The sequence below is a fragment of the Polistes dominula genome, unplaced genomic scaffold (assembly GCF_049000335.1).
Source record: "Polistes dominula isolate Pdom_NZ unplaced genomic scaffold, Pdom_raw_medaka contig_77, whole genome shotgun sequence".
Lineage (NCBI taxonomy): Eukaryota > Metazoa > Arthropoda > Insecta > Hymenoptera > Vespidae > Polistes > Polistes dominula.
Window position 1 is genome coordinate 3,507,710 of NW_028301152.1, and position 21,330 is coordinate 3,529,039.

A 21,330-nucleotide genomic window follows, 5' to 3' on the forward strand; every position below is an offset into this window, starting at 1 on the left:
CTTTTGACACCTACTGTCGGAAAAAAAAAAATAACAAGAAAATTGATTTTTATTTTTATTTATTTATTTTTTTAATCGTTTGAGTCTCAGAAGCTTTTAAATGAAAACGATCGAAAAAGCCGAACATCACCATAGCGTTTATATTTTAATTAAATGCAAAAAATCCCAAGCAGCGTGAATGTACTTTGATTTTTCGACACTAAATCTGAAAAGCGTGATCGAGTTGCTTGGAATTCAAACGGTTAATTATATTCTGTATTTTAATTTTACTTATGCTTTTATTAATCAAATTCTTTTTTTTTTTCTTCTTCTTAAACAAATTCGACGGAATGTGCTCAAAGGGAATGCGATATATATATGGGATTATTTTTTTTCAGAACTTACATTAGAAAATCTGTTTGAATTTAACAGAGACATCAAAAGATTTTCCTTCGAAAAATATTTTTCACTACACGCGTATAATTCTTCTGCTTTCAACTTTACTTTCCTACTACGAGATTTCTCTAAATATGTCCGCCTCATTGAACTAGAAGTAACCATACATCAACGAGTTCCTACAACGACACATATGTATATATATATATAAGTATACATAAATATTAAATATATTATATATGTATCCTTAAGAAAGGATAACAAAGTTGATGCGAGTTATCGATCAGTCTAATTTACGAAACTTCACGCTATACGCAAAACATTTTTGTCGAAATTTTCGATTACAAAGGAAAAGGACGATAAAAGAGGAAAAGAAGAAATTAGTTCGTTCAAACTACTAACGAATAACTAATTATTCGTCGGTTAGGACATTAACAGTCGAAATAATAGAAGGAATTACTCACGAGTTTATCAAACTTTTAATAAGCAATTATTTCACATTTTAATGAGAGGAATCAGGAATTTCTATAGGTGTGCGGATTTTGGCATAAATTAAAGGAAAAAGAAAGAAGGAAGAAAATCTACAGTGGGAGAGGGAGAGAGAGAGAGAGAAAGAAAGAAAGAAAGAAAGAAAGAAAGAAAGAAGGAAAGAAAATGAGAAAAAGAGACAAAAAAGGAGAAGTGTGAAACGAGAAACAAAGTGACAGTTTCAGCTCACGAAGAGAAGTTAAAAAGAAAAAGATAGCGAATAATAGGGTCGTGGTAACGGAAAAGAGACAGAATATACCAGTGATGGTAAGTGGGAGCTAGATAGAAGTTCGTAGTGACGCGCAAGCGCCGATTTTGCGGCGTGGAGAACGCTTGCCATCCGCGTGGCGCGAGTTAGAACTTGGCTTCGTGCTTTTAGTCTTGCCCCGTCCCTTCGTCCATCCTCGTCCTTGCCCGTCTGCTTACTTGCTACGATCAGCCCTCTAACCACCACCCTTACTTCTCGTTCACGCGGGAAATTCACCCTCGTGCATCAAGAACGCGTGCTACTCGTGCCTGAAAAAAGAATCAACTCTCATTTATAAAACAAAAATATCATTATCTTTAATCTGAATTTAAAATGATTTTGTTACCGAAGTGCCTGTTCTCCTCCTCATTCTATCGAAGAAAAAACTTTAATTACTAAACTATTAAATTGGATATCTTGGTATATAATTTAAAAAAGTTGATTAGGGGAGAGCTTTGATGTCGAATCTTTACAAAAACAAAAAAATAGTCTTTAGTAATCCTTTTTATAAGTCAACGTAGTAACATAATGTCGGAAGAATTATTATCTTGTCGAGAATCTACAATCACCAGAAGGAATAACAAGTCAAATACGGCTCAAAGAAGATGGCGTATCTTAGCAAAAGCTTTAACAGGCTCTTCGGATTATCAAGCAGAATCAGACGAGGAGATTTCCGTACGACGTTTCACAAGTTTTGGGTTACTTAAACCGATTCTCTTGGAAAATACTATAACCGATTCTGACTCTTGTTGGTACGAGTATTCCGCCATGTTGGAGAACGAACTCTTTGAAGTTCAGATACGAAGAATAAACAAGAATTTTACTGCTAACGAACTCATTGGATTCAATAACACCGGAAATGTTTGCGTCTGGCCTTCCGAGGAGTGTTTAGCTTATTATTTGCTAAAGAATCGTGCTATTTGCCGAAACAGAAGCGTTCTCGAACTTGGTGGTGGTATGAGTTGTCTTGCTGGTGTCCTCGTTGCGAAATACTGCAATCCGAGTGCGGTCACGCTCACCGACGGCAACGTTACCAGCGTCGATAACGTTCGTTGTATCGTCCTTAGAAACGACATGGCTGATTTCGTCGAGTGTGGAGTTCTACAATGGGCTAGGGCTGCACGAGCCCTTAGGCAAGCTGCTGCGAAAAATTGCAATCGAAAGGTGATTATCTTCTCTCGAAAGGGTAGTATGCATTTCCTGAAGGATATTTCGATCAAGCTACCTGAAATTTTAAAACGATCTATCATACTTCGGCTTTATTGATCTTGATTGAATCAATTTTTTTTTTTTTTTTACTATATAAAGAACGATTATATTGATTTCGATCGATCGTAAATGTCGATCGTAAAATTGATCTCGACATCGTATCGGTAACACGATGTACTTATATTCGTTTTTTTATTTTCTCAATTTTCATGCTTTTCCATCCATTTATTGATATTATTTGTAAACAATATTTTGTTCATCTGTTTTTCTTGTTTTTTTGTGAATTCTTTTTCTTTATGCTTTTTTTTTTTTTTTTTTTTAATAAATATTTTTGGTTGACTTTTAATCGAACATCCTACGATAATCGTTCCAACACGAATCGTGGTGTTAAAGAGCATACAAATTTCGAAACGCATGGTCGATGCTCTCGTGGCCGAATAACGCGATTCGTCGTGTGCCATTCTGACCGATGTTAACGTGATCGGCATCGACAATGTCAAGTGCACCCTTGTCTTCGACAACGCGCATACCAATTTCGTACGAGACCCGACGTAATGCATTTCGCGTCACGTTCGATGAATCACTTCGAACATCGTGCCTTGTTCGATGAAAAAAAAAAAAAAAAAATAACAAAGACTTCTGAGGAACAAAACGAATAAATTGTCGAATAAAAATGAAAATACGCGCAAGTATCATAATGAAAAACGTATAGAGTTTTTTCCTATTTACAAACATCAGTAAAATATAATATTTGTATAAATACGACGTATTTATTCTCTGTGACAAAATTTATAATTAAATTACATTTAATGTGTATTTAAAATCAAGCTAATCAACGCGCTCAGAAACATTTTATATTTGTATTTATATAATTTGTAAAGTTTCCATTGGTAGGTTACATATTTTATTTAATAATATGATTAATTCAATGTCGTGGAAAGATATTTCAAATTTGAATTAATACTAATGTCATTTCGTTAACGAACAAATCGAATATCGTTTGTTCTATTATGCGAATCGATAATTTAGTAAGCTTTTATAAGTTCGGTCCATTCGTGGGTAGTAAATCTTGTGCAGAACTTCCGGGTAGTTTTCTCTATTACAGACCAAACGGAACGCGCGAATAGCTATGTGGATGATGCACCATTCGAACGTTTCCGGCTAGACTTTAGCTCGACTTCCTGTGTATATCGTATCGAGCTCTTTCTTTCTCTCTCTTTTCTTTCTCTCTCTTTTCTTTTTTTTTCTCTCTCTCTCTCTCTCTCCCCTCGTATTTCCGCTTCTACTTAATGTTTTAATGTCTTTTTTTCTTTTCTATTTTTTCAAGTAACATATTCGTTATAACGGTCGAGTATTGTCTCTCAATTTGGCAAACCGGTGGTTGTTCTTTTTTCTACGCCTGCTATTTCCAATTTGTATTTGTATTTTTTATTTAAAAAAAAAAAACAAACAGAATATATTTTTGAATAAAATTGCATATCGAGACCTTATTTTCAAATAAAACAATTAATAAATTTCATTTACAATTTCAAATATTTCATTTTCAACACGAATATATAAAATATTATTTTTCTGTTTATTTATTTCTTTTTACCTTGAAAATTTCCTCGGAGAAATCTCAAAGTTTACCATTCAGTATGATTCCACTAGGGTATCAAGTTTCGGATATATACAAGTTAACGTTTACCCAGTTCGCTCATAAATGTTTCGTCAATATTACGTATGTACACATAGAGATTAGATCGAAAAGCTCTAACTTTTTTATTGAATCGTTCTGAATACATGCAAGCATAATCTCTCAAACGTTTTTAAAAATAATTATCACCTTTTTTTTCCACTTCGTTTGATCGTAAATACCAAATATCGACCAATAACGTTTATCTGGTGTATAAGAATTTTTCGAAATTTTGTTATATTTTTTTTTTTCTTTTTTTTGATCGAATTTCATCAGATGACACGCATCATTGGCGAGGAGGATGATGGCTTACCAAGCAAGAAAGGATTGTACGAGGTGATCCTGTGCGCAGATTGTCTCTTCTTCGACGATGCCAGGCTTGACCTAGTCGAAACGATTTATGGTTGGCTTGCTGACGACGGTGTGGCTCTGGTGATAGCACCTAGACGTGGAACGACGTTTCAGAAATTCGCCGAAGCTGCGATCAAACGTGGTTTCATAGCCAGGCAAACTGAACGATACGACAGCGAAGTCTGGTCGAGACATCTGGAACTTTTGGATCAGAGCCAGGAATATTCAGCCGATCTGCATTATCCTGTACTCCTGGAACTTTGCAAGCAGAAAAAGACACCACCGGGATGATCGAGATCCATCGAGGATGACGATTATGACCTTGACGAGAGTTTCACCGAATGAAATATATTTTTTTACTCTTTGAACAAACCTTAACGTGATATTCTCTCTCTCTCTCTCTCTCTCTCTTTCTTTGTATTCTGTAAAGTTGTTTCTGAATTAGGAAGAACATTGGAGATAAATGAACGTTGTTTATATTTTATGACAACGTAAGAAAAATGATGAATTATGAGGATATGTTCAAGAGTTCAAGGTTCAATGATGATTGTTAAAAATGATCCTGGAAGAGAGTATTTTGTCGTGTCGTTTGAATTTTCGAATCGAAAACTTTAAGAGCAAGTTATCGTAGCACAGTGTAACGCGTAAAACCGAATGGCATCGTTGTTCAGCGTTAATAACGTGTCAGCCAAATTGACGATGCTCCATCGGCTTCCTAACATCATCTTAAGACTTAGACGACGTTGAATATGTTCTTGGAATACTATTCTCTATCTTTCTGTCTCTCTTTCTCTCTATCTCTTTATTTCTTTCTTTCTCTCTCTCTCTCTCTCTCTCTCTCTCTCTCTCTATCTCTCTCTCTCTCTCTAAGTTACTTATTAAAGACCGTTTTCATTATGCTCGAAAATGCATCTCGTTGTGTACGAGCGTGCACGTGCATTCTAAGTATAATATTTATACGATGAAAAAGATGTTTAAATCTTACAAATTAAGAATAAAAAAACGGTAGTCAATATAAAAAAAAGAAAAACAAAGAAGAAAAGGAAAGATTATTTAGCTTTTTAAATTGATTGTTTTCCATTGTTTAAAGAGTTTAGGAGACTATTTAAGAGAGTCGTATTCAATTCGTACCTGATTTTTCATAGAACGAAAAAGTCAGTGTTCCGATATCTCATTGTATGATATAATTGTATGTGTGTGTATGTGTATGTGTGCTGAAAAATTTCCAAGTTGTTTCTTACAAACAATTTGAATATATGTTTGAAATTTTGGGCATCGATATATTGAACGGGGATAAAAAAATATAAAAGTTTTAATTTTTTTTTAATTTTTATCAATGTTGGAATTTATTTAAAGGTTATAAAACACTAAAAAAAGAAAAGAATATTTGTAGAAAACTTGTTGTTTCTAATTTTTGTGATTTTTTTTTTTTTTCTTAGAATATATAAAATTTCTCATTAAGTATGTTTCGTTATTAAAAGATTGATTTAAGAAACGATGTCATTGAATCGAGGAAATAATAAGTCGAGGGTTCACCTGGATCGCGGTTATTCAAGTTTCAACATAGTCTCCCCTTGTTTTTTCTGCACGATTACGGAGTAACGCGTGTCTGCTCACTGATCAAGAGTCTTTGAAAGCGAGTTTTTACAAAAGAGAAAAAAAAACGGGAGAAAAGGGAAGAGAGTTCTTTAACCACCCTTATACGAAGTCACTCTCCGTTGACAATGTGGACGATGATCGGATAAGCTTATTCTCTCTCACTTACACTCCTCTCTTTTTATCTTTAAGCTTTTGTCTGAAGAATTTTCGAAAAAAATTCAACGACACATCCGTGTATATTGTATCGTTTTGTCGACTATAACCGAGATTGCTCGTTTGCCATTTTCGATAGAAAAGATCAACGTTGTGTCGATGAAAGAAATAAAAGAAATGTTCGGATGCGGTTTGACGGCCCCGTGTGCTGAAAATAAATATCAACGAGAATACTTTCGTAGAGGATCGATCGAGTTCTTCTTCCCTTTTATGCTTTTCATTCGATTATCCATCCCCCTTTTTTTTTTTTTTTTTTTGAAGAAGCGAATGAACTAAATAAAAAAAATCAAAAGAAAAAGAAATACATCGATTTTTTGTTTATCTTTTTGATCAATTCGAAGTTCGAGGGATCGAGAATCGAATTAAGAAATCACAGTAGCTTCTTTCACGCTCGAACGAATAAGATTCGAAAGACCATAACCGCGAACAACACAACGGTGACTCTGACTACTGTCGTTAACCAACAAAACAACGTTGTAATAACGTTGTTGCGACAATGAATAATGATAGAGAAAATAGGGGAGAGAAAAAAAATGCCAGATACCGAGTAGTGGCCAGACGCGATAAGTCGACCCCATCGCGATCCAACATCGATCAAACTCGACGAAATATATTCCTCCATTTTACTTGACATAATATCGTGAACGTCACGATTTCTACATAGAGGATACTTCAGATCTAAACCGACGGACTTTGCAAATATGTTGGGGAGATAATTGTGAGTTCAAAATATTTTGTCGCATTCACCATGTGGAACTTTATTCGTCTTTATTTTCGAGATATAAATAAAAATAACGGACAAGTATTTAAGATAAAGCTTATTTTCTTTTTTCTTTTTTTAATGAATGAGAATGAAATCGAGGATGTAATTTCATAGAAAAAAATTCTACGTACCATCGAATGAACGTTATTAATTGATAGCAGAAATTATAGGATAATTGTGGTTTACTTTCAATAATAATCTTGCTAATATTTAGCGGATACGGTTCGTGAATACGTACTCACTTATTTGCTCAAACAAACAGGCAAGAGATGATCATTTTGAACAACTTGTGTAAATCAATGTAGACAAATTGTTTGAAATAAATGATTATCATTAAAGGTTAACTACCTTTAATGGAGCTGATTACTTGTGGTTTATAATACATTTTCTGTTTTATCTCGAAAATGAAGACAAATCGACTCATGATATTATATAACATTTTCTATTCAAAATTAATTCCAAACATATTAAAAAAGTTTGTCGGCTTTAATTTGGAATATCCTATATATAAACATATTTATTGAATGTATTTATATGCACTATGATTCGTTATATATATTGTTTTGATTGTAATTCTATGTTCTATACATTCAATTCTATTTAAATGAATTATAATTGTGATTTTTTTTTCTTTATCATTTTATTATACGCCTTAAAAATTGTTTTTCATTTGTATGAGTGAATGAATAGTTTATTTCCCTTTAGAATATATTTATTTAAATAATGTTGAAAGACATTTGTATTATCTGTTATCAGTTTTTGTAAGAGAAGAAAAATAATTTAGTGTCGTTTGAAATGATTAAGGGTCCAAAGCTCTTACGAAGAGTCTCCTTTAAAATTTTTCAAACTTTCATAATGCGAAAAATTTATATAAATTTTTAGCATCTAGTATTTATAGAAATAATCGATAGATAATATATCGAAGAAGAATACAATATACATATTCGATTACTACTACGAGTTTTAATATGCAAATTGCTTACTTAATACAACAAATTATATAATGCAAGTTTCATATGCGTAAAGTTCTCTCTAATCTTGTTATTATTATTAATCGTATTTACTTTATCGATTATTATGAAAAACTAAAGAAAAAAAAATATATATATATATATTAAGAAATTGATCGCAAATGGTAATAAACAGTAATATTTTATCATTAAAAATGTTAAAAATGTATTACATCATATGAACAATTTCTTATTTCAATATTCGTATAACAAAACAATTATCATATTTAATTCTAATGCGAACAATGTTGGAGTCAACTTATTCCTATTCTAGTTGTTAAGATTAAATCGTGTAAATAATGTAAGAGAATGAATTTTGAGATAAATGTTTTTCTTATTGATTTATTTCACGAAGTAAAGGAAAAATGTTCTTCTAATGTATGAGAATGTGCGTTAGTCGTAAAAGAAAATGATTGTTTGAACGAAAGGTAAAGAAAGTTTGTATAGATCAAGCAAGCCCTTTAGTAACAGAAAGGATAATTACATAAAAGTCGTTCGTTTAAAAGGTCTAATCTGACCCTAATCCCGATCGTTTCTTCTTTTCCTATATCCTATATGCCTTTCCAACTCCAATGTCGTTACCTCGAAGGACCAATCTAGTTAAGTCTAGTCAAGACTACCAAACTTCCATTATCACGTACCTACTATGTATCCACAAATAGCGTCTATTATATAAGTATATTTACGATTATATCATATACTAGAGAAATTCTCGAATAATAAAATATTTTCAATTATTCATTGCGTTCAATATTTTCTTCATTTACCCAATTAAAATACTGATTGTTTCGAAAAGTCGCTTAACCCTTTGAGTATAACAAAAATTTCTAATTCTGGTAATAACCAAATGTGGGCGTTCCTAAGCCTAGGGAGAACATGAGCGTACCAAAAATAGGGTGACAAAAAAAATAAACTCAATATTTTGTTCTCTTCTATTTCATCTTTTCTTCTTTCTTTTCTTCAAATAATTCCTATAACTAATATTTTTATCTATTATTCAGTATAATTTCAAATAATAATACATTCTCGTATGGTCGGCTTTATTGGCATAACGCATTGGGTTCTGACAAAGCGATAATAAAAAAGGGCGGCAAACTAACAGTATACCATTACATTAATTAATGACAAACTTCAATTTTATTGGCTGAACTCCCACAACCGCTCACAGAGGTTCCTATCAATTTTGATACTCAAAGGGTTAACCGAGCAAATAAAGCAACCCTGACGCAACCCTACAAAACAAAAACATCATTCACACGAATACTAGTATATTATAAATTTATAATTTTTCAATTTAAAAAACACCTTGTATTTAATTCCACTAAATTCTCTATATTCGTCCAAAATTAAAAATCTAGAATCAATTAATCCTTTAACTCATAATCGTAGACATTTTTCAAAAAGAAATATATACTAATTTTATGAAATAAATAAAACGAATATAATTAGATGCATTGTCATAACCTTTTCATATTTATACAAAAAAAAAAAAAAAAAAAAAAAACATTGATAACAAAATATACGTTAAAATTATACTACTAAATTCAATGAAAATATAATTTATATTCATTGTTATAAAATTTTGAATATTTCATACAAAATAAAATGTAAATAAAATTGATAAATAGAAAAATACATGAATATGTTCTAATTTTGGTAATACATAGATTTAAGGTTTCCAATCGTGGTTAAATGTACATTAAAGGGTTAAATCGAAGTAGTCGTCGATTGGAAGAGTATGGCGTCTAAAAGCGATTGAAGTTGAAAAAATTGAGCCAGGAGTTAAGTGTCTTTATCTCGTAGAAAGAAGCGAGAACGAAGAGATATCGGTACGAGCACCCAGCCATCGCTTTATCTCTTTCGGCACGTTTGCCAGGACCTGACGCAATCTCGAGTGCCGGCGAGTTTTCTAGCACTAGGTTAGATCGTGTCAGGTGCCACGTCTCGAAGAGACATTTTAAGAGATTTTAGTCTCGACCTTGCTCTCATACTTCCGGCTCTTCTTTAACGAGCTCGAAATGTTGCCTTTAATAATACTACATTTTATAATAACAATTCACGTGACATTTATAATAAGACTCGTACAAATAAATAATAAAAACTCCTTAAACGGAAACATCGAAATTGAAAGTGAAAATAGAGAAGGTTTATATTTATTTAAAAAATAATATTATTTTATATGTATGAAAGATATTTTTATCATATATTTTGATATATTATTATTATTATTATTATTATTATTATTATTATTATTATTATTATTATATAGAACAATTATATATTGTAATCTGATAATTTAATGATATATTAGATAACAATATAGTTTCATTATATTTTGATATATATAATAATTAAATACGTAATCTATAAGGTAATCATAAATAACTGATAATAACTTCGAAGCTTGTACCATTTTACTTTTATTTTTACTTTTACTTATAACTTCGAAGCTTGTAACTTTTTACCATTTACTTTTTTTTATTATTAATTAATAAGGGTAATAGAAAACTATTTTATACTAAACATTTCTAAAATCATTACCTTTATATTTAATACAAGGGTCAAGAGGATTATTTTTTTAATTTTTGACGATGTCCGTTCACTCTGTCATAATTATTTGTTTTTGTTCTTTTTTTTAAAGACTTTCATATTGTTGCATTACAATATATTTTGAATGGAAGATTTTTTACTCTAGAATTGATCATAAAATTCATAAAATTTAAATCAGGAAAGTTTGAAGACGAAACATTTTTATGGAAAATTTCAAGAAACAATTCTTTGAAACATATCGTTGTGATTATTTTGCTCCATCTGCAGATGCTCAATCATGCTGAAAGATTCAATGACTATTTCTATATTATAGACGTAGACAAAAATCTTTTGTTAAAAATACGTTACAGTAGATCAGCATAAAAAGATTTTGAAAAAAGACAACGTGAATGTCAGCATCGTTGAAAACTTTACAAAGTGTCTTGTTGTTAGATAACTGTATTATTGTAATCTGATTATAAAGTTGATTATATATCAAATAACATAATTTAAAATAATAATAATAATAATAATATAACAAATAATATATATCAGAAAAGTGGATAAAACATTTAAATTACAATGGTTAAACAAAAAAAAAAAATAATTAATTACCGATAAATCGTTTCCCCACTGGAAAATTTTCACGATGAAGTCACGCAAACAAAATTAACATTCTCTTCTAAAATGTACTTTTTCTTTTAATTAATTAACACGTCCGTGATATGCCACGAGCTTATTTTGTTTATTCTCTTCTCGTACTTTTTCTGATATTTCTTAATAACTGATAACAAACTTTAATGATGTCTAATATTTTAATATTTCTAGACTATAATATATTTTGCTATTCCAGTAATTAATTATTTTGTTTCTAACAATTACATTCATTTCGACGTTTTATAACGCAAATATTAATATTTTTTTTTTTTCAGTATTTTTTTACTTATTTCCGACCTTCGAATAAATTCGAAGAACTTTTTGATCGTTAATAAAAGAATTTAACAAGCGCTCGCACCTCTTAAGGATTAGTTGAAAACTTTACGAAACTACTTTCGGACTATTAACTTTAATAATTGTAGATTTTAATAAATATAGAATACAATATAAATACAGACAAATTACATTGGAAAGTGTTTAATTTCTTCGTGAATTGTTCGACGATTTTGTATGATTTGATAAAAAAAAAAAAAAAAAAAAAAAAACAAAGAAAACAAAATGAAAGCTTTTCGTCGAATAACTTTAATGGTTCCGATTTGCATCTGCTTTTCGTGACTGAGTAAAACGATTTCAAGGAGAAAACAAAAAGTATTAAAGAAAGGGAGTAATAGTCTTTTATATATTTACTCATACGCGATTCGCGTTTATAAAAAAGATAAATAAGACCAAAGAAAATTGTCGTTTAAACATATAAATTCAAGTTACGATGTAAATTCAGAATTTGATTTGGCATTGTAACTGGATCGAAGATATAGACTCGTCAGAGTCTTTATTTAAAAAGAATATATTAAAAGGTAGAAAGGAAAGCTTTATTAAGCTTGAGTCTTTCAAAAAGATAAAACAAATTATAAGCTTGTATAATTAATTAACTTACATCTCCTGCAGGTATATTATTTAGTTTGTGTCTTTGAGAGATTTTCTGAGTCATTATTATTACTGTTATTATTATTATTATTTTTTTTTTTGTTATATTTCGAATGATTCTTGATTACTTTTATTTGAAAAAAATATATTAAATTACAAGAACACGTATGAATGATATACCCTTTCCCGTAATTGAACATCATTAACGAGAAGGGTGTATGTTAGAAATTTACTACTACGTGTAGGTTTACTATCCATTGTTTACTTAGCAACGCAACGCAACGCAACGCAACACACGTAACATATCGTGCTCAATGTAAACGTATTGTGTGTATGCAACGATGTCCCTTATAATTAATTAGCTAAACAAGCGTTTATATAACGAGTAATTTATAACGAAATCCTATTGGTTTTAGTTTTAATTTTTTTCAATGTTAATATTTACCTATCGATTTTTATACACTAGTCACTCACGATTTATAAATCTTTAAATGCAAGCGCAGAAAATACCATATATTAATATTTAATATAGTTTTTCTTTTCCAATATTTTCGCTTTATTATTTATCTAAATGTTGATATTGATTTTTTTTTTTTTTTTTTTAAATTACTAGAGCAATAAATTTATTATATATTTATGATTAAAAAAATTGAAATAAAATATAAAAATGCTTATACAGATGTTGATTTATAAAGATATATCAATTTATAAATAGATATATGTTTTTATTATTAATTTGAAAAATATTCTACGTGAATTCTTTTGAGAGAGAGAGAGAGAGAGAGAGAGAGAAAGAGAAAAAATTTAATTTTATAACGTCGTATTTTTATTCGATTATCCAATCAGTTTGAGTTTCACCTCTGGCGATCGGATTTAATTGAATCGACCTTGCGATAGTATTATCTTATTCTATGAATTCTTCTTGAAAGCGTTATAAGCTTTTCTCTGGAAATGGAATGGTTCTATGAAAAGTGTAGTAGAGCTTTAACTGGTAAGTCCTCTTATGCGGTCCATTTGCGACAAGTGCATTTTCGTGCCTGTTGGTCAGAAAATACCATGAGGTTAGTTAGATGTCTGTACTTTTAGATCCTTTCGTTATATAACATTCTTCTTGTCGTAATTCGCGAACAAATAGAACAATATAGACTTATCAATGATTTTATGAAACAACATTGAAAATAATTTTTAAATATTTTCATTTATTTTGTTGTTATTGTTGTTGTTAACATAACTAATTGTAGCAACGTAAAATGTTCAAGAGATATTCTTTTTTTCTTCTTTTTTTTTAAATAAATGTTTTTTTTTGCACGATAACATTATGCGAGAATGATTTTTCGCATAATAATGCGAGACACAAAACGCAGGATAAAACTTTCTTAGCGAGCACTTGGACTGAACGTGAAACTTTAAACAAGACACAGGGAGAAATTTTATAGCCGACAGATTCGAGCGTTTAACGACCATCTTTTACAACGTCTCCTGCGTATAAACAGTCCTCCGTAGTATAATGTACGAGATCCTAAATAAAGATGTCAGTGGAAATATCAGAATACTCAACTGTGAAGAAGTTACCAATTAGGCGATGAGAATGAGTTAAAACTGATATGACGAAATATAAAAATTATTAGAATTTTTTAATATATACATATATATGTATATTCTTTATCTGTTTTTCAGTTTATATATATATATATATATATATATATATATATATATATATATATATATATATATAAAACCAAAAAATAATATAATTTACATGGAATACGATCGATAATGCACGATTTAGAACTATAATTTATTCATACATCCAACCAAGATTAAAATCACACAAAAACATTGGGTTCAACTAATGGAGAGGTTTATATTTCATTTGAATAAGATCGTGAGATTGGAACATTATCACGAAAGGTGGTAGTCACCTTTTGTGATAGATAAAATCTCGCGTAAATAAAAGAACATTAAAAGGGTACTCGAAATGCTTCTATAATAAAAATGATTTATATAAAAACCATAGAAGGATGGAATTATTGTCGAGTTTAGAAAGTGTACTGGGTAGAGTTCGACAGTCGTTTTGATATGCAAATCTTTCGTGAAAATCAGGCCGAGTAAATTGAAGTGAAGTTTCTCGTTTGACGATCGAAATTGACGTCTCGCGGCGTGATTTAGGGAGCGCGCCACGTGTTGATAATATTTATCTTGACATCGAACTCGTTTAAACTCCCATACTTGTGTAAACGTTTAGCCGTGCGGGAAATTTTCCAGAAATAACACCCAGTCGATCGTAAGGGAAGGGATTCCTTTCGTAGATCAGCACGGAGAGGTCATGATTATTTTACAACTGTTTTTGTTTCGTCTCTCTTGTCGATCGAACCTTTTGTCGGGATAATCGAAACAATTTTTTTTCATACTGAATATTCCATTTTCTTTCTATTTGTTCTCCTTTATGTACATATCTAATTTAGTTCCATTCATCTATTTCCTATCATAAATCTTATTATCATAGTTTCTTTTTTTATACAACTTTTCTATTAACTATCTATAATGGAAATTCTTCTTTTATTCTCGCTTTTTCTTTCTCATACGTGAAAGGTCGGACGAAGTCATAAGAATTTAATAATAAATGATATAAATTAATTACTTTTACATATGCATTGTTTAAATTCGGATTACTGATGAAAAAAAAAAATATTCAAAAGAAAAATAAATAAAATGAAAGAAAAAGAAAATTATTGTTGGATTATTCATCGTGCTAGAGGAATGTTTAAATGTTTGTTTATATTCTCAGATCTTTTCATAAAATATTCGGTCCAAAGGAATTACCTTTTTCATCTTTTCTTCGATCAAATGCAATAAATAAACGTAAACGTTTTCTGATAGGAAAAGGAGATGGGGAGGAAGGATGAGGGAGAGAAAGGGAGAGAAAGCGAGAGAAAGAGAAGATGCAAAATACTTTCTGCGTGTGTAGACAAATCGAGACGATTAGACTCGCATCTATTTCGATCTAGAAAAGAGGTCGAAGTAACAGATCGTATCGTAACAAATACCTCTTGGTATTACCTGAAGAGACTTGGGCAGGGTTTGACAATCGATTATGCAAATTCTAGGAAAAGCGAACGTGGCTGGTTTCGATTTCGCGGAAGAAGCTGCACCTTTGCTCGATCACATAAATCGTTTCCACCCCTCCTCTCTCCTCCCCATCCAAATTCTCGATTGCTCTTCTAACGTTCACTATGTAAATTTCCTTCTTCACGGAAAAAATATTGCCAGTGGGTCACGTCTAAGTTATCTCTAATACATATACATATATTTGTAATATTTTTGATACATTTCTAAAATCAAATTTATCTGATATAGAAAAATTAAAAACTTGTATCATAGATACTTAATTATGTGGGCTGGGAATAGAGTTTGAGACAAAACTAGATATGTCGACTGAAAGAAAGAAAAAAAAGATTGACAGTCTCTTGAAATAGTGTTGTATGAAGTATATGTCATCTGTGAACGAGCGGTTGTTAATCAAAGCAGCGATTATCAAGTTTATACTTCAGTGCGGTATCGATTAGAATTATCGTATGCGTGTGTGTATGCTTGTGTATGTTGCTTATCTAAGTGTGCGTTCCAGAAAGAAAGAAAAGTATATATCGAAGAGTGATTTAACGGGAGAGCAATTTTTTTAGAGAGTATAGTGAATTGTGTGCAATTATAGAAAGAACATCGAGTTTTATGTATTAGAGAATATTTTAATATAATTCTCGGAAGATTATAATGAGTTGTGAGAATTATTGCCAGAATAAAATTAGTGAGACTTATGATTCATTTTTGCATTCATATATTTCATATTTTAATAAACTTAATCCTACAATTATATGCATATTAACGTAACCAAAAATGTTTATTTATAACGAAGAAAACTGAGATAACAAAGAATCAAATATAATATAAGCAATAGTAACATTTCGGTCACGAATATTATAATAATTTCGATACATGTACACCCCTGCAAAACACGTCCCCACTTCTCAACATCCGGTCTATAACAACCGTTTGTTAAATAACAGAATTATATATACCTGGAAACGACCTTCCCATCCTTATAGTCCGGAACGACTTAGGCTTGTTCCTAATAATTTATAAATACTTCGTGTATACGAATACATATCTATAAATTTGAATACATGGAACATGACAAATATATACAAGTATTTATACATACATATGTAAATACACTGAACATACATATATGTATATATGTATATTATTACGGTCAATGTACAGATTGTGTATTGCCAGAGAATTCTATAAAATGTCCACTAATATTTGGCAATGTATATTTTGAGTATATTCTTCAATCTTTAGAATATTTAGAAGGTTTTGGTCAATTTAACATTTATGATTCAATTGGCTGTGTTTAATGCACGAGAAGTGGGAGAGTGTTTTCAAGCTCGTATAAGTGAAACAAAGCAAATTTAACAAATTTGTTCACAATGTCCTTAACAAGTCTCAATTTAATCTTTAAAATGTGTTTCAGTAAACATTTCACTCCTCATGTTTTGTCAGGATTTTTTAAGGATTTTCCTAAAGGTTGCGTTAGGATATTTCAGATTGAAACGAGTATTTAGCTCATAGCAGCCATGGTTAGTTGCAAGAGATTTAAGGGAAGAATGAATAACGTCATTTCCCTTTCCAGAACGTATAAAGTATACTTTCTTCAGTCCTTATAACGTTGAAATTTATAAGATTTAGTTCTTTTAATCAGGAAATTGAGAAAGCAGGTACACAAGTGTGTGCATAGTACGGGAAAGTGAAGATCATTTCGTGACTGTACGAACATAATATACCTTTCATAGTTTATTTCACTTACAATAACTTTGAAATTCTTTTTTTTTTACTTGCGTTCTAAAAACACAATTGATTGATCGAATCTAATTATAAGTACATTGTAAATTGTTTCACTTGTACAAGTTTAAAAATATTTCTGCTCCCCCGTGCACTAAACACAGCCAACTAAAGCGTATTATAATCTGGATTGACCAAAACCTTTTGTACATTCTAAATATTGAAAAACAGGTTGAAAATATAGATTGGCTAATCTTAGTGGATATTTTATAAAATATCCTGGCAGTCTATACGATCTGTATGTACATTGACCGTAACATATATACATACATATATATTTTCTCATGTAATTTCGTATGTTGTTTTTAGTATTTTACATTTTTATGAGGTTTCAATTTACGAGATAGGAAGTAGAGACTCAAATAACTTCGTCTAGTTTCGTGAGCAACTTCATTCTACTTTAATCATGCTTCTGCATATATCCTTGTTTTATTAATATATAAAAGTTTTTAATGAAGCCTTCAATGGATTTGAATGAAATCTTAATTGCGTGTTATTTTTAAAAGTAACGAAGTTAAACAGCTTCATATTTAATCTACGAATTATATTTTTCATTAATCAGGCATATAATTATGTACTATATCAACTTTTATTATTTTCTTCTTCTATTTTGTCCACAGAAAAATCTTGGATCTCTTAAGGTGCTAAATAAATCGAAGGTTTCATTAAATCAAGAGTAAAATGTAGTTACTTGTGATTGAAGTTTAAATGAACCGTTTTAGTTAGAATAAAGAATTTTTGTAAAAAACCTTGTCAAAAACAATGACAGCCCGTGTTATAACACTTGTTCCAATTCACGTTGATAGATCCAATCATGTAACACGATCCGATACTTTAATAGTTTTTAATATAAACAGCATGATCGCATTGAATGTCACTCAAACGTTTAATGGAAGTTGGGTAGATTCACAAGAAATATTTTACAAGAACATCTTTTGCAAATTATATTCGATGAAAAAAAAACTGATTACTACTAATCGCTAATAATTATTTCTTTATTTCATTCGAATGGAATATGGACAAATAAATATGTCGATAATGGTCAAAATATTTTTAACTTCGCGTGGATACTGAACGTAGATGATCAAAAATTTCTACGAAAATTCTTGGTAATATTTCATACATGAGATGCATCGGATTCTCGGTCAATGCTTGCACGAAATTTCCATTTAAATGGTGCGAATCGTGAAAACGTTTACTCGTCTTTCATGAACTCAGTATTCTTTCGAGCAAATCAATTTTTATGGACAGTTTTCTAAATATCTTCCAGGAACTGCTCGCATGACTAGAGAATATCAACATGAATTCGATTTTATAAGAAGATTATCATATTTTTTCTTTTCTTTTCTATTTTTTTACTCCAAATAATTTGTTTCAAAAAATTGTTCCCATCGGATTGAAAAAATTTCTTGTATATGCATTCATTGTCTTCTTATTTTATATTATTGTATACAATATGTAAGTTTAACGAAATAATTTTTATATTTTCTATAAAAATTTAAGTTTTTCTTTTTTTTTTTTAAATAAAAATTTAACATTAATGAACGTGTATCCATATGATAATTATATGAAATTAAAACAAAATCAATTTGAATTATTTTCATTAGGTAATTACTGATAAATTCCTAATCTATGTAAATTTTATCATTATAATACATTAGAGTTGTGAAAATACATGTAGTTTATCATTTTATTGATACTATCGGAATTATATTAATATTTTTAAAAATTAATTAATTTCGTTATTCATAATTATTTGATTATTATTAACTCACCATATATTATTTTTCTTATTTCTTCATTTAGAGACGAACTATTGTTTGACCAGTGACAAAAATGTATGTAACTACTTCTCTTGTTAGAATAAAACGTGATTAACACGTTTTCTATAAAACGTACGTGCAATATCTCATTTTTTTTCTTGTAAAGTCACAGTCTCTTCATTTATTAACTATTACATATACATAATTCAGACACACACACACACACACACACGCACAAATACACTTGACCCTGTCTTACTTTATGGTATGATATTTTCTTTGTACAGTCGTTATTAAAGATATACATAAGTTCAATTAAAATTTGTTTAAATTTATCATTACTTAGGACAATCGAATTTAAAAAAAATATATATATATATATGTATATGTATATACATATATTTTCAAGTGAAACTAATTGTTTTCTTTTCTTTATTTACTTTTTTTTCTATGACAAGATGGTATAAGAAAGATTATAAAAAATCGGTTAGTAACTTGAAGACCCACAAGATCATTTACAAGTATGCGAAGCCAATATAGATTAGATGCAATATGTGGAGTATACATAATGTGTACTTACAAAAGGTATTACGGATTAGGGATGTATATTACTTGATTAAAAAATATAACGATATTGAGAGGACTTTTAGATAACTTTGAAAAATGTTCGTAATGATACCAACTAGATAAATCGTTTATAATCATTTTTAAGGACCAATGGATGAGAAACAAATTGTGCTGATTGATCGCAATTGAATCTTAAGGTTCCAATTATCTTGTATAAACGAATGATTATATCGTAGCTTTCATCGAATTAATTTCAAACAGAATTACAATAATATTCTCGTAATAAGATAATATCTTTCTTAATAGAATTAATTGATTATATGATTAAATAATAATTATCATTGATGCTATTTTAAAAAGATACTTTGAACAATTTCTATAATTCGTTAATATTCATTTAAGAAATATGGATTATTACAGCTTATCGTGAATTTTCGTTTAAAAATTAATAAGATATTTGTTTTACTTATTACCTCGGGACATTTCTTCTATTTCATCGGTTTCACCTTTCGAAAGAGTGTTTTTAAACACGAGAATGCTTTCGTCGTGTTATCGTTTTAACGTTTGTTTTTATATGTATAGAATATATATATATATATATATTTCTGTTAAGATTTATTTTTAACAAAATCATAACAATGAAATCTGTCGAATAAAGCTTTTAGTAGAGATTACACTTTTCTTTTATATTGAAAGCAATTTTGTAAACATCCCAAAAGGTTTCGTTTGAATGAAAAGACATTGAAGATAAAGTATTTCGAATGGTGTATCTTTAATTTATAATGTGACTTGTTCCTTATTAAAAATATAAAAATGAAATAGAAAGAAGAAACAAACAAAGCATAATTAATAATAAAACATTAGTAACATATATATATATATATATATATATATATATATATATATATATATATATATGCGTAAAAATACACGTTAATCCACGTAATCGATGATGGGTTTAGGGAAACATTTCACAACTGTACGAGCCATTAATCGTCTGGTATATAAATCAACAAGCAAATTGGATTACGAGTTGGCGTATCATTCATTAGTGACGTAACTTTAAAAAACCTCAGCCGTTAGCTTTGATCTGTCGTTAACACTCACGGTATTTCGTTCAATTGCTTTTGTTCTAACCGAGAGTTCTTTTTTATTTTTGTTTTATTTATTTTTTTGTTCCTTTTTTCCACCCCCTATCTCAGCTGCCATCGGTAAACCGCTTTCAACATATAAATATCTTTATATATTACGAGCCTGTTGTCAGAAGCAAGCGTCGTGTAATCGGTTAGAAAGAGAATCATGTTAAAGCACGTGCATCTGGTCCTTGAAAGATAGAAAAAAAAAAAAATGAGGAAAAACAGATTATACGAGAAAAACACTTTGAAATTTTAGTTCTGTTAATATGTTAACTATCTCTCTCTCTCTCTCTCTCTCTCTGTTCATTTTTATATTACGGGTTAAAGAAGTATTATCATGTATAATTGATTATTTATATATTTATTGTATGATGTAAATAAAATACGAAATTGCTCATGCAAATGTAAGATAAAATATAGATATATGTATATAAGTATATCATAAGAAAATTTGTAATATTGTTAATTCTTTACAATTCAATTTTGTTGAAAAAAAATATTATTATTTAATACATATTATATAGTAAGTTATATTATTATAACTTATACTTATATATATATTAGGGAAAACTCTCATTTTCTTTGATCACAATGGAATTGGAATTGTGTGTTAGTAATACTCTTTGAATAATCACAGTAATAAATTTTTGATCGAATCTAAATTAATAATTAGTTTTATGACGATGAAAAAAATTACAATAAAATCTATAAGATATTGCATATGCAGGTGCGTGTAACTTTAAAGTTTTATAACATCATAAAGAGATTTCAAACAAAAACCAAATATTGAATGAATAATATCTTTTTCTGAGACGATTGAAGAAATACTTAGAAATAAATAAAAATTATTGCAAAAAATAGTGCAATGTGCAAAAGAACTTTCTT

General features: G+C 29.6%; 2 protein-coding genes across 2 annotated transcripts in view; both read left to right on the forward strand.

The window, feature by feature from the left end:
• LOC107064069 (uncharacterized) overlaps positions 1 to 21,330 on the forward strand; it is a 42,358-nt gene that overhangs the window by 8,263 nt on the left and 12,765 nt on the right. The gene's annotated exons all lie outside the window — the stretch shown is intronic.
• Positions 332 to 8,711, forward strand: LOC107064070 (calmodulin-lysine N-methyltransferase). Its single transcript, XM_015316339.2, has 2 exons — positions 332 to 2,314; positions 4,311 to 8,711. The coding sequence occupies exons 1-2, from the start codon at positions 1,679 to 1,681 to the stop codon at positions 4,674 to 4,676; spliced, it is 1,002 nt and encodes a 333-aa protein (XP_015171825.1). The 5' UTR covers positions 332 to 1,678; the 3' UTR covers positions 4,677 to 8,711.